Here is a 20998-nt window from a genome sequence, read left to right as displayed (position 1 = left end):
TCCTCAATCTCGCATCCTCTCCACGCTCCATTCTCGCATCAGCTTCTTGTTCTTGACCCTTCGGTATTGGGTCTTGGTCATCTCTTGACTCCACTACAAAATTTGGAATCCCTTCATCATCACTCGACAAGAGGTCGATCACCTCTACACACCGCTCTCTCCTTGTCGTTGGTTCCCCATTCTTAGAGTCTCCATTGGCTGGATTCTCTTCTCTCTTGGCCTCCGGTACAACGACTTCCCCATCGCCTTTGTCCGCTCTCTCCGGCGAACGCAACTCATTCAACATGAGAAGGATCCTTGCAACCGTCTCTGGCTTCTCCCCCGCAGGTCGCTCTCCACTAGTGCCTCCGGTGTCGGGTACAACTCTTGCACCGCTCGCAGCTCCTTCTTCCTCGGGCACGTACACGTCCGTCAAGAAATCCAAAATCTTATCAATTGCCTCCGGATACTCCCTCATATAGTTCTCAGGGCTGATATCCTCGCCCTGATCCTCCACAAGATCCAACAATAACTTATGTAACTTGTAGGCGAGCTCCACCTCCGCCTCTCCATGATCTCCCACAGGGATAGTCTCAAACTTTCCTTTCACATCCATTCGTACTTGGAGACGACTTGGTTCTCCAATCTCCAACACAATCGTCTGGTCATCCTGATCAGCTTCCAACTCCTCCGTTTCCTCTAAACACCCGGACGGATCTGTCTCGATAGACCAGTTGGTGTCGTCAGCATCGAACACCCCATCCTCATCCCAATCATTTGAATCATTTGGCCCTTGGTTGTTTTCTGATTCCGTTGACAAGAACCCATTGTGATGCCCATAATCCTCATGTCTCGGCCCCTCATCTCCTGAACCATCCCCGCGACCTGAATTACCTGAAGACATCTAAAACCCACAAGAAACAAGGTAAGATGCTTAGTCCATTCTAAGGTTCACTTAAAACTAGACAAGCAAACAACCGGATAAAAGTTTTTGTGCTTTTGTGACACATTTACTCGATATAACCTTGAAATGCACAAGTGCTCGTGGGTTCGAAAACACCGCTTTTATACCACCGTTGTAACACCCCCGAACCGTCCTATGACCACGAAGGCCATCGGACAGCCACAGAACGCTACTTGCAGAATTGCACCGAGGTGATCCGGTCGAGGGACGGAAGCTGCAGACTTCCCGACCGGTCCTCCCTGGCACAACTCCACCCGCAACCGAGGTTACTTAGGCTTTGCAACCCTTGCGGCCTGGTGCGTTGTGTTAGCCCGGACAAGGCCGAGTAATCATTTGCAACTTGCCATGTTTTCCTGAAAACCGTATATATCACTTTAATAAAATAATTCATCAAAAATAAATCATTAAAGCAATATATAAAGATAGTCGGAAAATTTATACATAACCGTTTATAGAAATATAGGGTTTTACAAAGAACACAAGAAAAACCCTATCCGGCACCCTAAAGTTTGCTCCAGCTCTAGACTCAATTAGGCTTCCCTGCAAGACCAAAATAATATCATGAGTAATTTAAGATTACTCAGTGAGCCTGGGTACCCCTTTATCATAGACATGATTCTACTTTCCCCAACCCGACTACCCGGCAAGCAAAGAAAACAAGTAAGTAAAACAAACCAGCAAGTAATCAAAGCAACGCAGCAGAATAATAGCGGAAGCAAATTAAACCACAAACAAGCGAGAAAGGTTAGATCAAGACGATTTGACTCAACGATCTAGACTCGCTATACGCATTACAAGACGACTAAAGAACACTTTAGACTCTTGACTCATACGCGACTCGCAAGGACAATCTAGAATAAAATAAGGGACACTTGAAATACCCTAGACTCCTTCGCCTATCAACCAAACAAAGACATCTAGAATACTACAAGGATCGCTTGGAATACCCTAGACTATTTTCACCTAAGGGCCCTTGATAATCTGTTCCGTTCCATACCATCCCCCATGCCGAGAACACAAAGGTCACCAGCAATGAGCCCGCAATTATGCTACATCGTCATGTAGCGGTCACGCTAGTAGCTAGCTAGCCGTGACAGTGTCCCGCGTGAGTGGTCGTCGGGAACTCACGCGTGACAACCGCTTTTGGAACAGAAATCGACACACTATTCTAGCTAAGACTCGAGAAACAAATTCAAGAGACTCGCTAAAATACCAACAACATCTCAAGCAAGAAAATCAAGCATAAAACGAGCAAGAAACTTCGAGCAAGAGAACATGCAATAATCAACAAGGAGCAAGAAACACAAATCAAGCAACTTAAGATGCATGCAACCAATTTATTCAACTTAAGCAACATAATGCAACAAGTTTATCCATGCATGCAACCAAATTGATTTAAACCGTTTTAAATCCTTAATTTCAATTAAGCATGCAAGTCTTTTGATTTAACCATTTAAATCTTCAAGTCCAATTAAGCATGCAAATCTTTCGATTTAACCATTTAAATCTTCAAGTCCAAATTACGCATGCAACTAACCTCGATCAATATTATGCAATAAAATGCAAAATACTTTACTCATTTATTCATGCATAAAACCGATTTTAAGCAAGAAATATTACTTACAAAATCCTCTAGGTTCGATCATGCATGCAACCCTTAAACCAATTTTTAAGTAATCCGATTATACTTAAAATGCATCCAAGTTCTTCCTTAACCAATTATTAAGTGAGTCCAAATTCTTGATCATGCAACTTAGTTCATTTTCACATGGTGATTCTAACATGAATCTTACCATATTTGCATGCATCAACTTTAAACCGCAACTACATGCATCTACTCTACATGCATTATCGTAGACTCACCTTTTCACGCGATCGTCGATGATTACCGGACGTCACCGCACCAGTCGATCAGACAGTCTTCGCGTCGACAGCTTCCCGGTACTTTGACCGTTCTCGATCTAGACTTTACTCGATCGAAACCGCGTCTCGCCTCTTGGTCTTCTCCCGATCGCAAACCGTTCCCTTCTCAGTCTTTCTCCTTTGACACAATCGTCGTTGATCTCTTGGTAATCTCCTTCGACACTATCACCATATTTTCTCGGTGATCTCTTCGATACTAACACCGGTCCTTCATTGATGAACTCTTCGACAGGAACTCCTTCTTTTCTCGGTCCTCTCTCGACGTAGCGTCGACGATCTCCCTCTCCACAAACTCTCTTGGTCTTTCTCGACAATCTCTCTCAGTTTTTCTCGACAATCTCTCTCGGCTTTGAGAGAAAAACAAGACTTTGGTGTTTTAGTGTTTGAGAGAATGAGAAAAGTGAGGAATGAAGTCTCACATCCTCTATTTATAGGCTCGAGCTCTCCCTCTTTACCCTTAGTGCTTCTTGACAAGTGGCTAGCTCATGGCTTGCATGTTGAGCGTATTAACACCCCCCAATCGTTAATCGCAATTGAGCCCACTAACTCCACTCTATTAGTGCATGAAAATTATTTTATTAGTGCATGAGCATGCATGGCTTCTGATTGGTCAGATTTTGAGAAAAGAAAATTTTTATTTTTCTCGGCCAAACTCGTCTCTCGGTCGACGTTCCTTGGCATTCCTCATCTCTCGTCCGACGTTTCTCGGTAAAACCCGTCTCTCGGTCGATGTTTCTGAACAAAACCCGTCTCTCGTCCGACGTTTCTTGGCAAAACCAGTCTCTCGGTATTTCTTCGACAACTTTTCTCGACTCCTCAGACAATTTTCTCGACCATCCCTAGACTTCTCGATTTTCTTCGGTCATCTTGATCTCTTCCCGGACATTACCTGAACATCCCTTGGACGTCTCGGTATTCTTCCTCAGTACTTACCCGACTTTCCCCGCGGATGCCGATTCCGCATAAACCATTAATTTTTTTTTGATCGATCTTAAGGCCTTGATCTCACCTCCGGTCACTCCAGTCTTAGCTCGGCCATTCCCTGACTCACGAATATCTTCTCGGACTTCCTCTAGTCGTTCTTCTTTGTTTTCCATCTTCTTTCTTTTTAAGTCTTTCCCGAGTCATTTCCTTGAATTTTTATTTTGGGATTTTTACCCTTGGTGAGGGTCATTACAATGCGTGCCAAAAGCGTAGCTAAGGATTTAATTAGCAATCGCCCAGATGAGATACTTGGCAAAATCCTGTCGTTTCTTCCGACACACGTTACTGCTTCCACATCGGTTCTGTCCAAGAGTTGGAGGAATCTGCGTGGTCTTGTAGACAATCTTGATTTGAGTGAGGCGGGTGGTTGTCCTTTAGGCTTCCCTGAGTTCGTGGACAAAACACTTGTTCTCTTGAATAATCCTGGTTCAATGATAAAGAGATTCCATCTTTTGAGAGTGACAAAGAAAGAGGCTGGCAGGTGGTGCCACTTCTTCTCAACAGCTCTCCAAACCTAGAAACTTTAGTCATCAAGGTAAAGAAAAAATAACAAATTAAATCTCATTTGATGAACAACTCACTCTTGTTTTCTTTTTGCTACGTATGAATTTACTTTCGATTTTAGGGGCTTGTGCACAAAGTTACAAGTAGATGCAGGGACGTCTGCCTTTGCATCCCTAAGAAGAAGAGCAAGATGGTGGAAGAGGGAGTATGCTGTTTGACCACATGTCAAGTGAAGGTGTTAAATATTTCAGGGTATCGCGGAACTTGTAGTGAGCAGAAGCAGATGATTCACTTCTTGGCAAATTTGAAATGTCTTGAAACTGTTAAGTGGGGGTTAAAGTGGATCACGGAGAGGACAACGATACTAATGATATATATACGTACTTGAGAATTACCAATGCTCTTATGAAGCTTTCCACGGTTTCATCAAACTGTAGGATCCACATCTTCTAATGTGTCTTTACGTCCTTTATTTATTTGCCAAAACCTTGTTCTTTGATTGTTGCAAAACATTATTGTTTTAACTCTTAAAGCTGTTTAATGTAATTTATATCTTGTAATATTTTCTAACATCACCCAGTCATGTGGTGGCTTTTTTGTATGATACCATCTCCTTTCCTTATTTGTTCTATCTAAGAGCATGAAATTTTGAACAAATTGGATGATATCTACTAACCACTTACCATCCAGCTAGCCTTGCAATAACGGGTTTGGTGGAATGAGTCAGAAAATTATATTGTATCTGATTAATTTCAAACTTGGCAGCCACGAAACAGTATGCTGTTTAGTTTAACTTTTCATCTAAGAAATTGTTTGTTTTATCGTTTTAATAGTAACTTGGTCGCCTTTGATCACGTTACATGATAATTACTATCTATTGCAAATTTGCAATGAGATAAGTTCTTATATGCAGTTTGTAGAAAATCACAGAGGATGAGTATATTTTCAAAACATGTTACCTTGGTTTATCATTTGAATTACTCTATAGCTTTAGATGCACAAATATTATTACTAGAGAAAAAATTTAAACCCTTATGAATGATGAACGAATAGATAATGGATCAGAAGCAAGGAGCTAATAGGAGCTGACAAGAAATTCGAAGTTGCCACCGGAAGTTCAAACTACGGCGGCACCACCAGGACCTTAATGCAAGCCCCACCTTGCAAAAAGAGATGTTGATTGTAACTTAAGATGTCTCAAGGGAGCTGGAATCTGCAATAATGGCAAATGTGATTGTCTCTAATTGGATTAATCGCATTCTAATATATTTCTATCAATAAAATTTATCTACCAATTTTCAGACTTTTACTCTCATTTGCATTAATTTCAAGGGTAATAATCATACGTTCAAACGACCAACAATGTATTCATGCATGCATTGATCGATTTCTACACTATCTAGAACAACTATGTATTCATACTACATGCATTGATTCCAAGCCCGAGGTTTCAAATTCACCGGCTAGTTTCTTGCAACTTGATTTCTATTCAGTTTCCAAATGGACTCCTTACTACACGATATCTTGATTTTTTCTTTGTGGCTACACAAACTTGTATGAGTTATATATACTTATATCAAATTACATTTGCTTTTGAAGTTTGGCACGTAAAGTTTGACATTGTTAAAACTTGTGATTTCTACTTTTAAGCATGTTATGAAATCCGATGAACCTTGGATCATTTTTTAAAGTAGAAACAAGAAGAAACGAGTCGAACTGTATACCATTTTTCATTTTGATATAGATTTCAAAAAACGATAAAATGCAGAAAAAAATAATTTATTATTTTACTCTAAATACTATTTTACACGATTACTCATAATAATTTATACGAATATTTATCTAATTTTTACTATTTTAGCCGATTTAATATAAGTTACTGTTAAAATATATTTTATGATATTTCAGTAAGTGTTCAGAAAAAATATCTTATAGAAATATTTGATCGTTTATAACGTCAAAGATATTTTATGATATTTGACTAGTTTGACTAATAGTAATTGTAACTGTTTCTCTCTTGTTTCAATTTGATTTCGTATTAACTACCCCACTAGAGTGACCTTTTTTTTTTTTGAACAACCCCCACTAGAGTGACCAATTCTACAAATCTTTGACCAGTATCAATACGAAATCAAATTGTAGTAACCAATTCTACATAGTAATTGTAACTGCATTTTTTTTAATTTAAAAAAGTCATTTATGTGGAAATTGTGGAATACGCTGTATATATAAACCAATTCTACGTAGTAACTGTCACTGTTTTAAAAAAAAATTCATATATATAAAAAACTAGATGAGGACTGCCTGATGTGCGGGTTTAAAATCTCATAAATTATATTAAAACTAGATGAGGACCCGCTCATTTAAAGTTTTATAAATTAAATTAATTTTTTAAAAATATATTAAAATTTGTTGTACGTTATTTATAAATTTTATTTTTGTTATAATACACTGATTTATATCCATTTACAAAGATTTTATGTATGTTACCATTAAAAATGTTTTTTACACCTAAATATACTCTATGTTACAAATATATTATTTATCACCATCTAGAAAATGTCTATATGAACACAATAAAACCAACTATTTTACTTTTACTTCGGTATAGTTTTCTAATTACTAAAATTGTTGGCTCAAAAAATATTTTGAATAAAAAAATATTACATAATATACTAATCAATGATGTATCATCAAAGTAATGTATGACCACCATGGAGAAAACCTCTGCTCCGCCCTCATCCCTTATGGAGAGAAATTTGCGTCCAATCTCCTCCATCATGGAGAAAATCTTGGTTCCACCTTCTTCCCTTGGGGAGATAACCTTGCGTCCAACCTCCTCCACCTTCCTCTCCAAGGGAGATAAACTTGTGTCCAACCTTCTCTACCATAGAGAAAACCTCGGCTCTGCCCTCCTCATGTTATAGAGAACATGTTCACGTCTTTTTGCTATCTCAAAATGGCTTGCTATGACAACCAATGAAAGTAAAAACTTTTGTCACAAAATCTTTTGATAGTAACTAATGTTAAATTTCTCAATGTATTCGTAGAAGTGTCTTTGACAGACACACCATAATGTATGCTCTGTCTCTATAACACCCCAACTGCCACCTTTTTTAGCAAGCCCATGTCCACTCTCAGACCATGGGCCCACTTAGGAAAGTGGGCCCTACATCTATTCCCGGTCTGTGGACCCATCCATATTCGGTGGCCAGTTTGTTATGTCAGGAAGGCTTTAAAAACTTGTTTACCGACCCTACAAATCAACAAATGATATTTTCCTGTGTTTTGTCCTCACTCGCACAGTTCCGACAATCACTTTCAGGAATGCCACCGCAAACCAGGATGTCACAGTCTTTGAGCTCCTATAGATCTATTAACAACGATTTATGTTTTTCCATTAGATCTATGTTTGTTGTAAGCTTGTGTCTGATTAACTTATTTTATCTATCCTTTAGGTTGATGTGCTTCTACTCGTTTTCTCCATTTGGGATTGAATGAATAATGGTAACAATTATGTTTGCAAAAAAAAAAAAAGGTTTATGACCAACCAATCAAGGTTGAGAAATTAGAAGAAAATTAATTTGACATAATTAAAAAAAAATTATAAGCACCATAATATATGAATCCCAAATAATTCAAAGATGAAAATATAAATTAAAAAAAAAAACAATCCAAAAATACTATAGTAAATTTTAAAATACAGTATTAGGAAAAGAAAACGCATATATTAATCTTTTTTTGTCAATATATTAATCTTACCTATTCCCAACTGAAAAAAAGAAAGTGGGAGAAAATTGTGTTTAAAAAAATAAGAAAAAATTACATTCCCATTAAAATATTTTTCCCAATTAAACAAAGTTGAAAGCAATGTTTTTAAATAAATTATTTATTTTTTTAGATGAAAAATATGAAACGGTCTGTGTTTATATAAAAGTGAGTATTTACAAAATTTAGAATTAATAATTAGCTGTATATTTTCCTTAATCTTTTTTTTGTAAAATTAGTAACTTAAAATTAAGACTAAGTAAATAATATTATAATTTTGATTTTTATGATATATATATATTTATATAATCTCCTTATAATTATTTAAGAAAAACTTTGTACTTTTCATAAATTCTGTAATTTTTAATAATTATCATTTTACATTATTAATATTTTTCTAACAAAATATTTTCTTTTTGTTGTAATCAAATTCCTCCTATTAAATATTAGCTTTTACACATGTCAAAATCTAAGATTGATAACTTGACACATGTCAAAATCTTGTTAATGGCTAACTTTTAAAACCCAACTTTATATAATTAGATTTGTTGTATGTTATTTATAAATTTTATTTTTGTTATAATACACTGATTTATATCTATTTACAAATCTTTTATGTATGTTACCATTAAATTTTGTTTTTTACACCATATACTATATGTTACAAATATATTCACCCACCTAGAAAATGTTTGTTTGAACACATTAAATCAACTATTTTACTTTCACTTCTGCATAGTTTTTTAACAAATAAAATTATTGGTTCAAAAAATATTTTGAATAAAAAATATATTACATAATATACTAATCAATGATGTACCATCACAATAGTCTATGACAACCATGGAGAAACCTCGGATCCGCCCTCATCTCTTATGGAGAGAACCTTGCGTCCAACCTCCTCCACCATGGAGAGAACCTTGGCTCCACCTTCCTCACTTGGGGAGATAACCTTGCGTCAAACCTCCTCCACCTTACTCCCTTGGGGAGATAGCCTTGTGTTCAATCTTCTACGCCATAGAGAGAACCTCGGTTTTGTCCTCCTCCTGTGTGGGGAGAACATGTTCAAGTCTTTTTGCTATCTCAAAATGGCTTGCTCCGACAACCAATGAAAGTAAAAACATTTTTTCTAACGTCACAAATTTTTTTTGATAGTAACTAATGTTAAATTTCCCAATGTATTTGTGTAAGTGTCTTTGATACACCACGATGTAGCCTCTGTCTCTGTAACACATTAATCGCTACCTTGCTTAGTGAGCCCATGTCCACTCTCAGTCCATTGGCTCACCTTCCTAAGTGGGCTCTACATCTATTTCTGGCTCGTGGACCCACCCATATTCGATGGTCGGTTCGTTATGTCTATGAAGCTTTAAAAACTTGTTTACTGATCCTTCAAATCAACAAATGATATTTTCCTTTGTTTTGTCATCATTTGCACAGTTCCAACAATCACTTCCAGAAAGATCATCCATCATAAAATTCTCTCAGAACTCTTGACCGAAACAATAAGTTCATTTTGGTGACATATGTAGCCAAAATCAATTCTTTTAAACATTTCCGCAAACCAGAGTGTCACAGTCTTTGAGCTCCTATGGATCTATCAACAACGATTTATGTTTTTCAATCTATCTATCTATGTTTGTTGTAAGCTTGTGTTTGATTAGCCTATTTTATCTTCCCATTAAAAAAAAGTTCTCAATTAAACATAGTTGAAACCAGTGTTTTTGAATAACTTAAAATTTAAAATAATTAAATAATATTATAATTTCGAATTTTATGATATATATATATAATCTTCTTATAATTATTTAAAAAACTTTGTATTTTTTATAAATTCTGTAATTTTTGGTAATTATCTTTTTACATTATTAATATTTTTTCAAACAAAATATTTTATTTTTGTTGTAATCAAATTCCTCCTATTAAATATTAACTTTTACACATGTCAAAATCTGAGATTGATAACTTGACACATGTCAAAATCTTGTTAATGGCTAACTTTCAAAACCTAACTTTATATAATAAGATATATATATATATATATATATATATATAATTTCCTTATAATGATATTTTCTAAATTTTAAAGCTGTTTAAATTTTATAATTTTAATTGCCTTTTAATATTATTAAATCTGTTAAAAACTTTACATTTGGAAGTTTACAAAGAGTTTTTTTCTTTAAAAAAATTTAAATAAATTAGGTTTTCTTCTCTATTTTACTTTTATATAAATTTTTTTTATGGTAGGTTTTAAATTTTTTACATTTTTATTTTTTAAATTTTAATAAATTTAGAATTGACATGTGTCAACATCTAAATAATACAATTGACACATGTCACGATTTTGTTAATGAGTAATTTTGAAATCAAACTTTATATAATAAGATTTCAATTTTTATAGTATACTTTTCTAAAGATGTTTTTTTTTGTACAAGTGATAGAAACAAAAAGTACATTTTTAAGTATTGGTTATTAGTATTTTTAACTTTTGTTTCTAGATGAAGAGTTTAACCTTTAAAGCCATTTTGTTTTATGCAAATGATCGATGAGAAGATCTTGGAGCACAAGCAAGACATCTAACCGAAGTTGATGCTAGTTTTGAAGGTGCCGCCGCAAGTCCAGAGTATGTAAGCATTAGTGACACACTGGGCAAGGCTCTAAGTTGCAAGAGGGACATCGATTGTTACTTAAAATGTCCCGGTCATAAGGGAGGATTCTGCAACGAACGCCTTGGCAGATGTGAATGTTTGAAATATTAATCACATTGCTTTATCAGTAAAAATTATTCATCAATAATCAGTTCTTCATATAAATTCCAAGCGCATATTTTTTTTTTTAACTTCATTTGCGGTTCCATATCAGTCTGCTCAAGTACCTTAGTTTTGCGTACTTCATTCAAATTTGACTCACCAATTTGTCTCAAAGAAACTCCTCAAACATTGGATTATAGGTTAAAGTTCATGAGAATTGGTCTAAAGTGGTGATGACTCAGCCATAGCAGGAGGTTTATCATTGAACTTAAAGGTAATATAAACTGACAGAGCACAATATGGAGAATAGTTAACCGAGTAGAACATGACGTCAGTGACAAGTCTACTGAGTTCCGTCCTCGTGAAATCAAACTGAGAGACACTGAGACGTTCATCGTCCTCTAAGCAATTCAGTTGTTCCCATCTATACCCCGTGAAGTTATCCTGAAACTCTCTGGCAGGCAAGGAGAAAGCCAGTATTGGCCGGCAATCTCTTATAGGATGTCGGATGCTCACATAGAATTTGATTCTCCCAGCGTCTTCAAGTTTAGAATTGTGGTCGATTTCATGGTTGAGGGATACTGTTTCGCCATGAAAATCCATTACAAAGAATACGAGATTTGCTTTTTAGGGTTTCTTCTCTTTGTTGGACTCCTGCAGGGCTTGGATCTAGGAGGGCTCAATCCGAATTTGTTCAGTTAGGTTTTGGTATATATTATACGGTTTTATAGGATTTTTCTGTTTCAAAATATATATCATCGATGATTTAATATTGTTCGAACAATATCCTTAATTTATTTTTATTTTTTTGTAGCAAATAAACGTAGATATATATGGTCCAAAAACTCCAGTGTTTTGTATATTGTTTAAACAATATCCTTAAAATTCCGGTTTATATTCTAATTTTTATTTAACATATCCTTAATTTGTTTTCTTGAAATTACGTTTTAGATCAGAATTTAATATTGTTCCGGTTCAATGTAAAAATTAATCTATCTTGTTAAAAGAAAAGCATTTTTGAGTAATTTTTTTTTAACGTCTTTTTAGTTAATTTTAAGAAAATATTACAAATGTATCAATGAGCATACAAGTGAAAGCTTCGCAAACCATACAATCAAAACTTAAATATAACGAAAGAAACGAAAAGGTGAAATTACACGTTGCTTTCTTTCTTAGATAAGTCTTACACGCTAACAAATTTATCAATCTGTTATTTTACTTGATCGTCTTCGTCTTCGGTCTAATTTGATCTTCTTGTTTGGCTATCATCTCTTTCATGAAACTCCAATATCTTTTTTGAAAATCAAAAGGTTGCAATCCATCAGTTACATTGCAAACCATATAACCATATCCATCTCCCGCACCAGGCAATGGATTTGTTTTGCTTGTAAATATCGCCCATGATATATCCATAACGTTCTTCAAAAAACTTGTCTTCTTCCCTTTCACCGGTTTGAGTCTTCTTTCTAAACATAAAATTCCTAGATCCCATATCCGTCGACCGAGGCACCAATTGCGAGGAAGAGTCGCTACATGTCTCGAATGATTGGTTGCTAAATTCTCAAACCATTCAAATAGAAACACAACAGATTCAATCTGAAAATAGCGAGCCCAATTGACATCGTTGAAGGCGTATCCAACAACGGACATGAAAGATGCTTGAGCGGAATTGTTGTAGAACAGCCCCACACAAGGATCGGGATTCAAAGTCTCCTTGTATCGTTTCTTAATCACAATATCCAAGTTCTGGACTTGTAAATCATAGTTGATGACTTGACAGTGATGAAGATGAACGATTTCAACCTTGAACCAAAGGAAGCCACTTAAAGAAATTCTCAGCGGAAAAGCGCCGACACTGTTCCCAGACCCTCGCCGGAATATGGTCGGAAGAAGACTCTCACGAAAAGAGAGAAAGACAAAGAAACAATTAAAAACTAACACCAAAAAATTATCTACCTGAATCATTTACCGGTATTAATATCTAAAATTTTGTGAAAAGTAGTGAAAAGAAACAACAGAATTAAAATGACTACAACAGCCGACATCGGAGAAGCCAACGCCGGCCGTAAACGGTGAAGATAGCGAAGAGTTTTGATGAGTCGCTCTGAAAGTCGCCCGAGAGAAAAGAAACTGTCTCTCTTATTTTTGAGTAAAAAAATTTTAAGTTTTTTATTGGTGGAAAGTAAAAAAAAAAACGTTGTGGAATTTTTCGATATACAAAACGCACAAATCCGTTTGTTTGTGATTCAAGAGAATGGAGTTCGGATTGCAATTTATCATTCGAATTTGGAAATTACACGTGTAAACTTTTTGTCCTCATTAGCAAAATTAATCCAAAATTGATTTCAAATATTTGTAGCCGAGATATGTGCAACTATTTTTTTTTTAAAACAAGTTAATATACACATCATAAGAAGTCACAACAAAATATATATCCCGCATATTTAGTAGCTTCCATAATTACGTACCTCTCCATGACCGGATTTATCATCTCCATGCGGCTGGAAATGTAGATGGACAATCTTACGGTCTTCCATTTCATTTGCTCCATCAAATTTAGATCAGTTATATACCCTAACTCAGTTTCTCTAGCTTTTCTGTGCTTGAGGAGTTATTCCTACATTATCCTGATAACGGTGGTCCCCCGGCTTGGAATGGGAAAGCCCTTAACCCTTCCATCAGGCGACTCACCATCATTCAAGATTTCCCCGATTACCCTGAAGCTCAGGATCATGTTTGGGTTAACACACCCAGTCTTGTGTACCTTGACTATTCTGTTCATGTCTCGGGTTGCTATGAGGCTAATTTGGGTTCCCTTGTAGAAGCTAGACTCGATCTTCAACCATGGGAGAAACTTAATTAGTAGTGATACAGAGGATGAGGACGTTACAGATGAGGACGATATAATTTCTTATTATCTTGTGGATGATGATCTGGGTGATGTTACGAGTTTGGTTGCAATGATAAGCAATGTTAAGACCCTTCACTTGTCTTCAGATTCTCTTGAGGTCAGTTTTATTTGCAACTTGTTCTTTCGTTTGATATTTTTACAATTTTGAAGCGGATGCGCTTAGCTGGCTAACGAAAGTCTCAATTTCTATGTATCTTTGTTTTGTGTTGTGATAAAATCAGGTGTTGCATTCTCTGTGTCAATCAATGCCAGTGTTTCACAACCTCCTTACTTTATCTTTTGAGAGTGACAAAGAAAGAGGCTGGCAAGTGGTGCCACTTCTTCTCAACAGCTCGCCAAACCTAGAAACTTTAGTCATCAAGGTAAAGAAAAAATAACAAATTAAATCTCATCTGATGAACAACTCACTCTTGTTTTCTTTTTGCTACGTATGAATTTACTTTCGCTAGCTTTTAGGGACTTGTGCACAAAGTTACAAGTAGATGCGGGGACGTCTGCCTTTGCATCCCTAAGAAGAAGAGCAAGAAGGTGGAAGAGGGAGTATGCAGTTTAACCACATGTCAAGTGAAGGTGTTAAACATTTCAGGGTATCGCGGAACTTGTAGTGAGCAGAAGCAGATGATTCACTTCTTGGGAAATTTGAAATGTCTTGAAACTGTTAAGGTGGGGGTTAAAGTGGATCACGGAGAGGACAACGATACTAATGATATATATACGTACTTGAGAATTACCAATGCTCTTATGAAGCTTTCCACAGTTTCATCAAACTGTAGGATCCATATCCTCTGATGTGTCTTTTCGCCCTTTATTTATTTGCCAAAACCTTGTTCTTTGATTGCTGCAAAACATTATTGTTTTAACTCTTAAAGCTGTTTAATTTAATTTATATCTTGTAATATTTTCTAACATCACCCAATCATGTGGTGGCTTTTTTGTATGATACCATCTCCTTTCCTTATTTGTTCTATCTAAGAGCATGAGATTTGAACAAATTGGATGATATCTACTAACCACTTACTATCCAGATAGCCTTGCAATAACGGGTTTGGTGGAATGAGTCAGAAAAATTATATTTGTATCTGATAAATTTCAAACTTGGCAGCTGTTTCGTTTAACTTTTCATCTAAGAAACTGTTTGTTTTATCGTTTTAATAGTAACTTGGTCGCCTATGATCAAGTTACTTGATAATTACTATATATTGCAAATTTGCAATGAGATAAGTTCTTATATGCAGTTTGTAGAAAATACATATATAAGAAAATCACAAAGGATGAGTAGAGTTATGTCCATGGTATGTAATATTGACCTAGGGTTAAGAAACTAAGGTATGTTCTTCGTCTTTTCCTCTATTAAGAGTGTTACAAATTTTAATTTTCTCGTGATGCTTGATTTAGCAGTGATTCCTTCTCATGAGGTTAGAAAGTTCTATAACATCCGATTCATAAAGTTTTAAAATTTTCTTGATGAACCTTTGGGAGTTGGTGGTTGGTTTTCTAACGACAGGGATCCTTATTACTCATCACTTGTATTTTTTAGTGCGATTGTGTTACCGTTTTCTTTCAGAATACTGGTCAGTCCGAGTTACGCATTGGTATAGGGAAGCTAATCGTTTTGTTTTCAGGTTAGTGAACTATGCTTTTACTCATCCATTAGGCTTGCAGTTGTCTGAGTCGTGTCCAAAGGATCTTCTTTCTGTTTTGATGGAGGATATTAGAGGGGATGTGATTTCTAGATGGATTTGTTTGTAATTTTTTTTCTCTTTTGATAATTAAGGGAATATTTGCCATCCCTTACCCCCACCAAAAAAAATAGAAATAATAATAGTCTTGGTTTTTTTTTGTTGTTGTAATTAGGGGTGGGCGTTCGGTTTTTCGGTTTGGTTTAGGTTCGGTTTTTTTGGTTTACGGTTTTTTGGTTTTATAAAAATAGAACCATAAAGAAACCATATGTAATTCGGTCTGGTTACGGTTCGGTTTTTTCGGTTTATGGTTTTTTCGGTTTCATCAAAAATGGAACCATATAAAAACTATATGTATCACAATTCGGTTCGGTTCCGGTTTTTAATGGTTATTTTATACTTTTTAAAAATAGATAGTTGATACATAACTAAAAATAAACATAAAAGTAAAACCTAAACATAAATAAAAAAAATAGAATCCAAATTTAGTTTTGTAATTCGATAGATTACTAAGAGATCAATAACTATAAGCCCAATAAAGAAAAAAAATATTGATATTGTTACACAATATAAAGTTATAAGTTGGAGAAACTGATAATATCTAATTTATCCTAAATTTTTTTAAAAAACCAAAAAAACCATTCGGTTTTACGGTTTTTAACCAGACCAAACCTAAACCAAATGCTTAACTAAAATGAAAACCAAACGAATTTTTAGACTTAACCATAACCAAACCAAACCTATTATTTCGGTTCGGTTCGGTTCGGTTTTTTGGATTTCGGTTTTTTTGCCCACCCCTAGTTGTAATTTTACAAAATACACATCTAAATCTAAACACTAAACTCTAAATTTAAACCTTAAACAGTCAATTTTGCACCTTAACATCTTTGACTGCTCGAGCTCGACCAAAGGTTTTTTTCAGATTAGTGTTTTAGCATAACCGATCGAGAAGCGAACATAATCCAAAGAGTGGAGAATTAAAACTGAAAATATTCAAGTGGCAAAAATTCTATTTTATGTACTTAGAGAAAAATCCCAACCTTGGTTGACCTAGTGGTGGAAGATAAATCTGCGAATCCATAGAGCAGAGGGGACGTCCCACCAAATAATATATGGTGTACTAATTGTATCAGAAATCAAGCATGTGTTTGTCTACTTTTTCCTCTCTTCTTCTTCTTGGTGGTTCTCTGAGTTATCTTGAGTTACAAAATCAGACAGACGAACACGAAATTTATAGAAAGGAGGTGTGGCGTAGATAAGGTTGTATGTATAATACCTCTTACCTGAACCAAATAAAGATCCACACCAAACAGCATAGTCCCATTTTTGCTTGTCTTCAAAGAGACCTCCCATGGAGAAAATGTCTCCCTCTTGAAGCATACCGGTTCATCCCATTGCACATATATACATTTCCACATACTTCTCAGCAAAGCACCAACGGATGGTTTCTTGAACGTTGCTTCTGTAATGGTGCCTAGATGTTCTCTGTGATCATTACATTTACTAACCCTCAGTGGCGGTCCTATGTTTATTCTTGTTCCTACTAAAAAAAGAATCCTTGCTCTCAGTCTCTCAATTTCCCCCTTGGTCCTAAACCATGCTCTTTCTTGAAAGGTGGCAGCTACATTGATAGAAACAGTTCTCTTTTGAAACACTTTCATAAAAGACTTCTTACAAAGCAAATAGCACTTCCTATTGATTTGCGTCGTTCGAACAACCGGCGGGAGCATCTCAGTATACGATCACATGCAGTAACTGGGAGTTCTATTACACCTAAGGCGAACTTCAATTCACCAAACCAAGGTTCATCTCGTGTAGTGATTTTGGACTCTACTAAGGATATTGAGTAGACGGTTGATGTATCAGAATCGACCCTATCTTTCGTAGTAAACAAAAGCTCTTCCGCAAGCCATTTGGGGGAATTCCCTAACTTTGAACAAAAGAATAGTAAGCTTTTTTCCTTGCTACCTAGCTCTACGGTTGATTCGAGAAAGAGAACCGAAAGAACAATCTAAGAGACCAATCCAAATCCAAACATTGGTATCAGATATATTCCCATTTTCCGATCTTTCCATTTTTTTTACCCATTTCTTGGGTAAAGTCTCCCAACTATATTTGAAAATGAACTGGTTATCCATAAAGATAAAGAAAGCTTTCTTGTAGTTCTGCGCGTTCGCCAGTAACCAAAGCCTCACTCCTTCCTTTTGATTATGTCGTGACGCTGACTGAATCCAATCTATAAAAAAAACTCGGAAACTCAACAAAATGACTCCCCTAAAATACTAATAATTTTTTTTGCATGTAAATCAATGATGTATCAATGACCCCCTTAACCTAGTTCGATTCTCCCATATTACAATAATACAGTTTTTTTAACAAAATTAACCCTCCTAAGTTTTTTTTCTGGGTCCGTCACTGCTAATCCTTATACCGCTTGCCCAGTCGAAGCCAACAATAATGTCAAATACAGGTACCGGTACCAAGAAGTCTGAGTTAACATCATTTGGGTAATATTTAATCATGGTATAAAAATTCTGACTTAACTTTCCATGTACTCTGCTAAACGCATCAAGATTTAAATTGTTTCTTCTTCCCACACTCACCGAACTAGCTCTCCTAACAGCAAAACGAGTGTTATCCAAGATACGGTCTCTGAAGAGCACGACGACATCACCAACTTGAACCGATTTGTATCTCACAAAAGAAGCCCAATCATCAGTCAGTAAGTAATCTTGATGGTCATCTCTGAACATGAGCTTGAACCTCCAGCTTTCCTCAGCAAAATCTATCACCATAAGGAATTTGTGCACTACTAGTTCGTTATTACAATTAATCTTTGAACAATACTTAGGTTCACCCCTAGAGGTGAACCTAATCCTTCACCCCCTCTAGTGTTAACCAATAATAACATGACATGTAAGACTAAATTTAAACCAAATATTGAATTAAAACAAAAATCAAAAATAAACAAAAAAAAGTCAATATGTGTTTGCTGTCGTTAACGTCGTTGACGTCAATAGACATCCGCATTTTTTATTTATTAACCCTCCCCATCTTTAATTGTTTTAATTCTATAAAGTACCTATGTTTATTTAATTTTCTAAGAAAGCTATGATGCTAAACGGAAGGTTTAAAACCATTTGTTTTGTTCGACGAGTAATATGCCAATATATATATATATATATATTTTGTCAACAGCATAAAAATATATTTGTTTTTGATGCAGAAAAACACAGTAGTTAATGATTAAGAATTTATATTATATCATTAATTTTGAGCTTTTTTTTTTCTTGTCAGTGTAAACATGTATGCCTAAGTCAAACAAATGTGAACTTAGAAGAAAATAAAAAGAAATAATAATAGAAAAAGAAATCAATCTAGAATAAAAATAATACTAATGTACTTTTGTAAACATGTGATTTCATAAAAAAAAATGAAAAATAATCTAGCTTTAACACTTTTCTTGCTAAGAATATGATTATGGAAAAAATAAAAATAAATAATAAATAAAAAAGTAATAATAGAGCATTACGATGAACCACCATAACTCTTTTCGTATTCCTACAAATATAAAACTTCAAATTAATAAAAAAAAAATGACAAATAACTCAAATAGAAATAGTAAGAATGAAATGTTTACCTTGAACACTTGTGAGATAAATGACTCATTATGTAAAGTCGGATTAGTGGTAGTAACAGATAATTGGGTATCTGGAGTAAGAGTAGAGTCCTATAGTATTTATCATTTTATTAAAAAAAATTAATATACACACACACATATATATATATATTTATATTAATTCACATGTTAATGAAAATTAGACATAAACTAAGAAGAAAAATGTACCTGAAATGATAACTTTTTCTTTGCCGTAGCATTACTTGATTTTGATGTACGCTGATTTTTTTTTTCAATAACATTCAAAAATCGACCATGGGGTCCAACTTTTTTGTTCCTTGGTCGTCCAACAGAAGCTTTTCTTTTTATTCCACGTGCATTGGGAACTTCCTTGTCTTCTTCTTCTTCTTCTTCTTCTTGTTCTTCTTCTTCTTCTTCTTCTTCTTCTACTTCTTCTTCCACAAGTTCAACATCTGAGGTTTGGGGTATCCATGCATTAGCTTTTACAAGTTCTTTTTTCTTTTCCTCCAATTTTCTAAGCAATTGAATGGCATCTTCATTTGCACACAACGTCAACTCTATATGGTCAGCAGCAACAGATGCAATCTCACGGAAAGTACGACATATATGGCTGTATCGCCTTCCAATGGATTGCTTCACTGTTTCATTAGGTGTATGTGGATGATAATAAGATATACTTCGTGCTTTTGCCTCTTTGCTCCATCGAGTTAGGATGTAGGTAGATGGAATTCTTCTAACATTTTTCTTGTCCAACACTTTCAATGCATGACGGCATAAGATCCCAGCAAAAGTAAATTTCATGCAACCATAATGTATTATTTCGCTTCTAGCATCATAATTAACCAAATGCTCTCGTGCTACACCACGATAAGATACGTTGTATTCATACACCATCTCAGACTTACTGACCTTTTTGGCGACATAATCACCGATAACTATGTATTGCTTCTGGAACAAGCTAAAAACTTCGGGTGTATACACTTCTTGTGCATGTTGCAACATCTCTACAGTAGCACATAAAACCGGCGAGGTATGCATCATATTGAAGTCAGCAATTAATTCTTTATATCGTCGATCCTCCAACACTCTCTCATAGTGTTCAAAGAAGCACAACAAGTTATAACTACGGTTCAAATATTTTTTCAATATATTATTCATACGTTCACTACGTTGTGTGCTCACCATATCCGCTGTAAAAGTATGACGTCCATAAACCATTGCCCATTTTTCTTTGAGCTCAAACAAATTCTTCAACCATTTATCCTCTGTCAATTTATGCTTCTGGAGCATATCATTCCATGCCAATAACCATTCTTCTTCTTCCTCATGTTCATATACACACTTACTGAAGTCCATGGCAAATTGTTCTGCTCCATGAAATACATGACTCAACTTCTTTGCAGCATTTTGATAAATATGCCAAACAACCTATGTTTTGTTTCTGGGAAAACCTTCACTATTGCATTCGCCATTGCTGCACACTGGTCAGTCAGAATTGTTTTTGGTTGTTTTCCAGACATTGCTCCAAGAAAAGTCTCGAAAAGCTACTTGTATGACTCAGTAGTTTCATCATATAAGAGAGCAGCACCAAACACTATAGTTTGCTTGTGATGATTAACTCCGACAAATGGAGCAAAGGGTCTATCATACTCATTAGTCTTATAAGTTGTGTCAAAGCAAACAACATCTCCAAAAAGACTGTAATCACTTATAGCCCGATCATCTGCCCAAAAGATATTAGTGATCATATCATCTTCATCAAGCTGCATTGAATAAAAAAATGATGAATTACCCTCTTTCTTTTTTTGAAAATATTCCAAAACTGCTCCAGCATCTCCCTTTTCCATTTTTGCCATTCGCTTTCGGTATATGTAATTTTGATAGTCTTTCGCCAAA

General features: G+C 35.3%; 3 protein-coding genes across 3 annotated transcripts; 1 reads left to right on the top strand and 2 right to left on the bottom strand.

Moving 5' to 3' along the window:
* Positions 1-11094: 11094 nt before the first annotated feature.
* LOC147923457 (uncharacterized) lies at positions 11095-11475 on the bottom strand. Its single transcript, XM_087496454.1, has one exon. It carries the CDS (start codon positions 11473-11475, stop codon positions 11095-11097), a length of 381 nt encoding a protein of 126 aa, XP_087352580.1.
* A 1422-nt stretch (positions 11476-12897) lies between these two features.
* LOC104759348 (putative F-box protein At1g21990) lies at positions 12898-14572 on the top strand. Its single transcript, XM_010482289.2, has 5 exons — positions 12898-12944; positions 13456-13726; positions 13791-13880; positions 14005-14145; positions 14240-14572. Exons 1-5 carry the CDS (start codon positions 12898-12900, stop codon positions 14570-14572), a joined length of 882 nt encoding a protein of 293 aa, XP_010480591.2.
* Positions 14573-19039: 4467 nt separating this feature from the next.
* LOC147923456 (protein FAR1-RELATED SEQUENCE 4-like) lies at positions 19040-20143 on the bottom strand. Its single transcript, XM_087496453.1, has 2 exons — positions 19310-20143; positions 19040-19192 (listed from the first exon to the last, which is right to left on the bottom strand). Exons 1-2 carry the CDS (start codon positions 20141-20143, stop codon positions 19040-19042), a joined length of 987 nt encoding a protein of 328 aa, XP_087352579.1.
* Between the last annotated feature and the right edge of the window lie 855 nt (positions 20144-20998).

The sequence above is a fragment of the Camelina sativa genome, chromosome 17 (assembly GCF_030686135.1).
Source record: "Camelina sativa cultivar CO46 ecotype springtype chromosome 17, ASM3068613v1".
In the NCBI taxonomy this organism is placed as follows: Eukaryota; Viridiplantae; Streptophyta; class Magnoliopsida; order Brassicales; family Brassicaceae; genus Camelina; species Camelina sativa.
The sequence above is the reverse complement of the archived record's forward strand: the minus strand, read 5'-3'. Positions and strand labels throughout refer to the sequence as shown.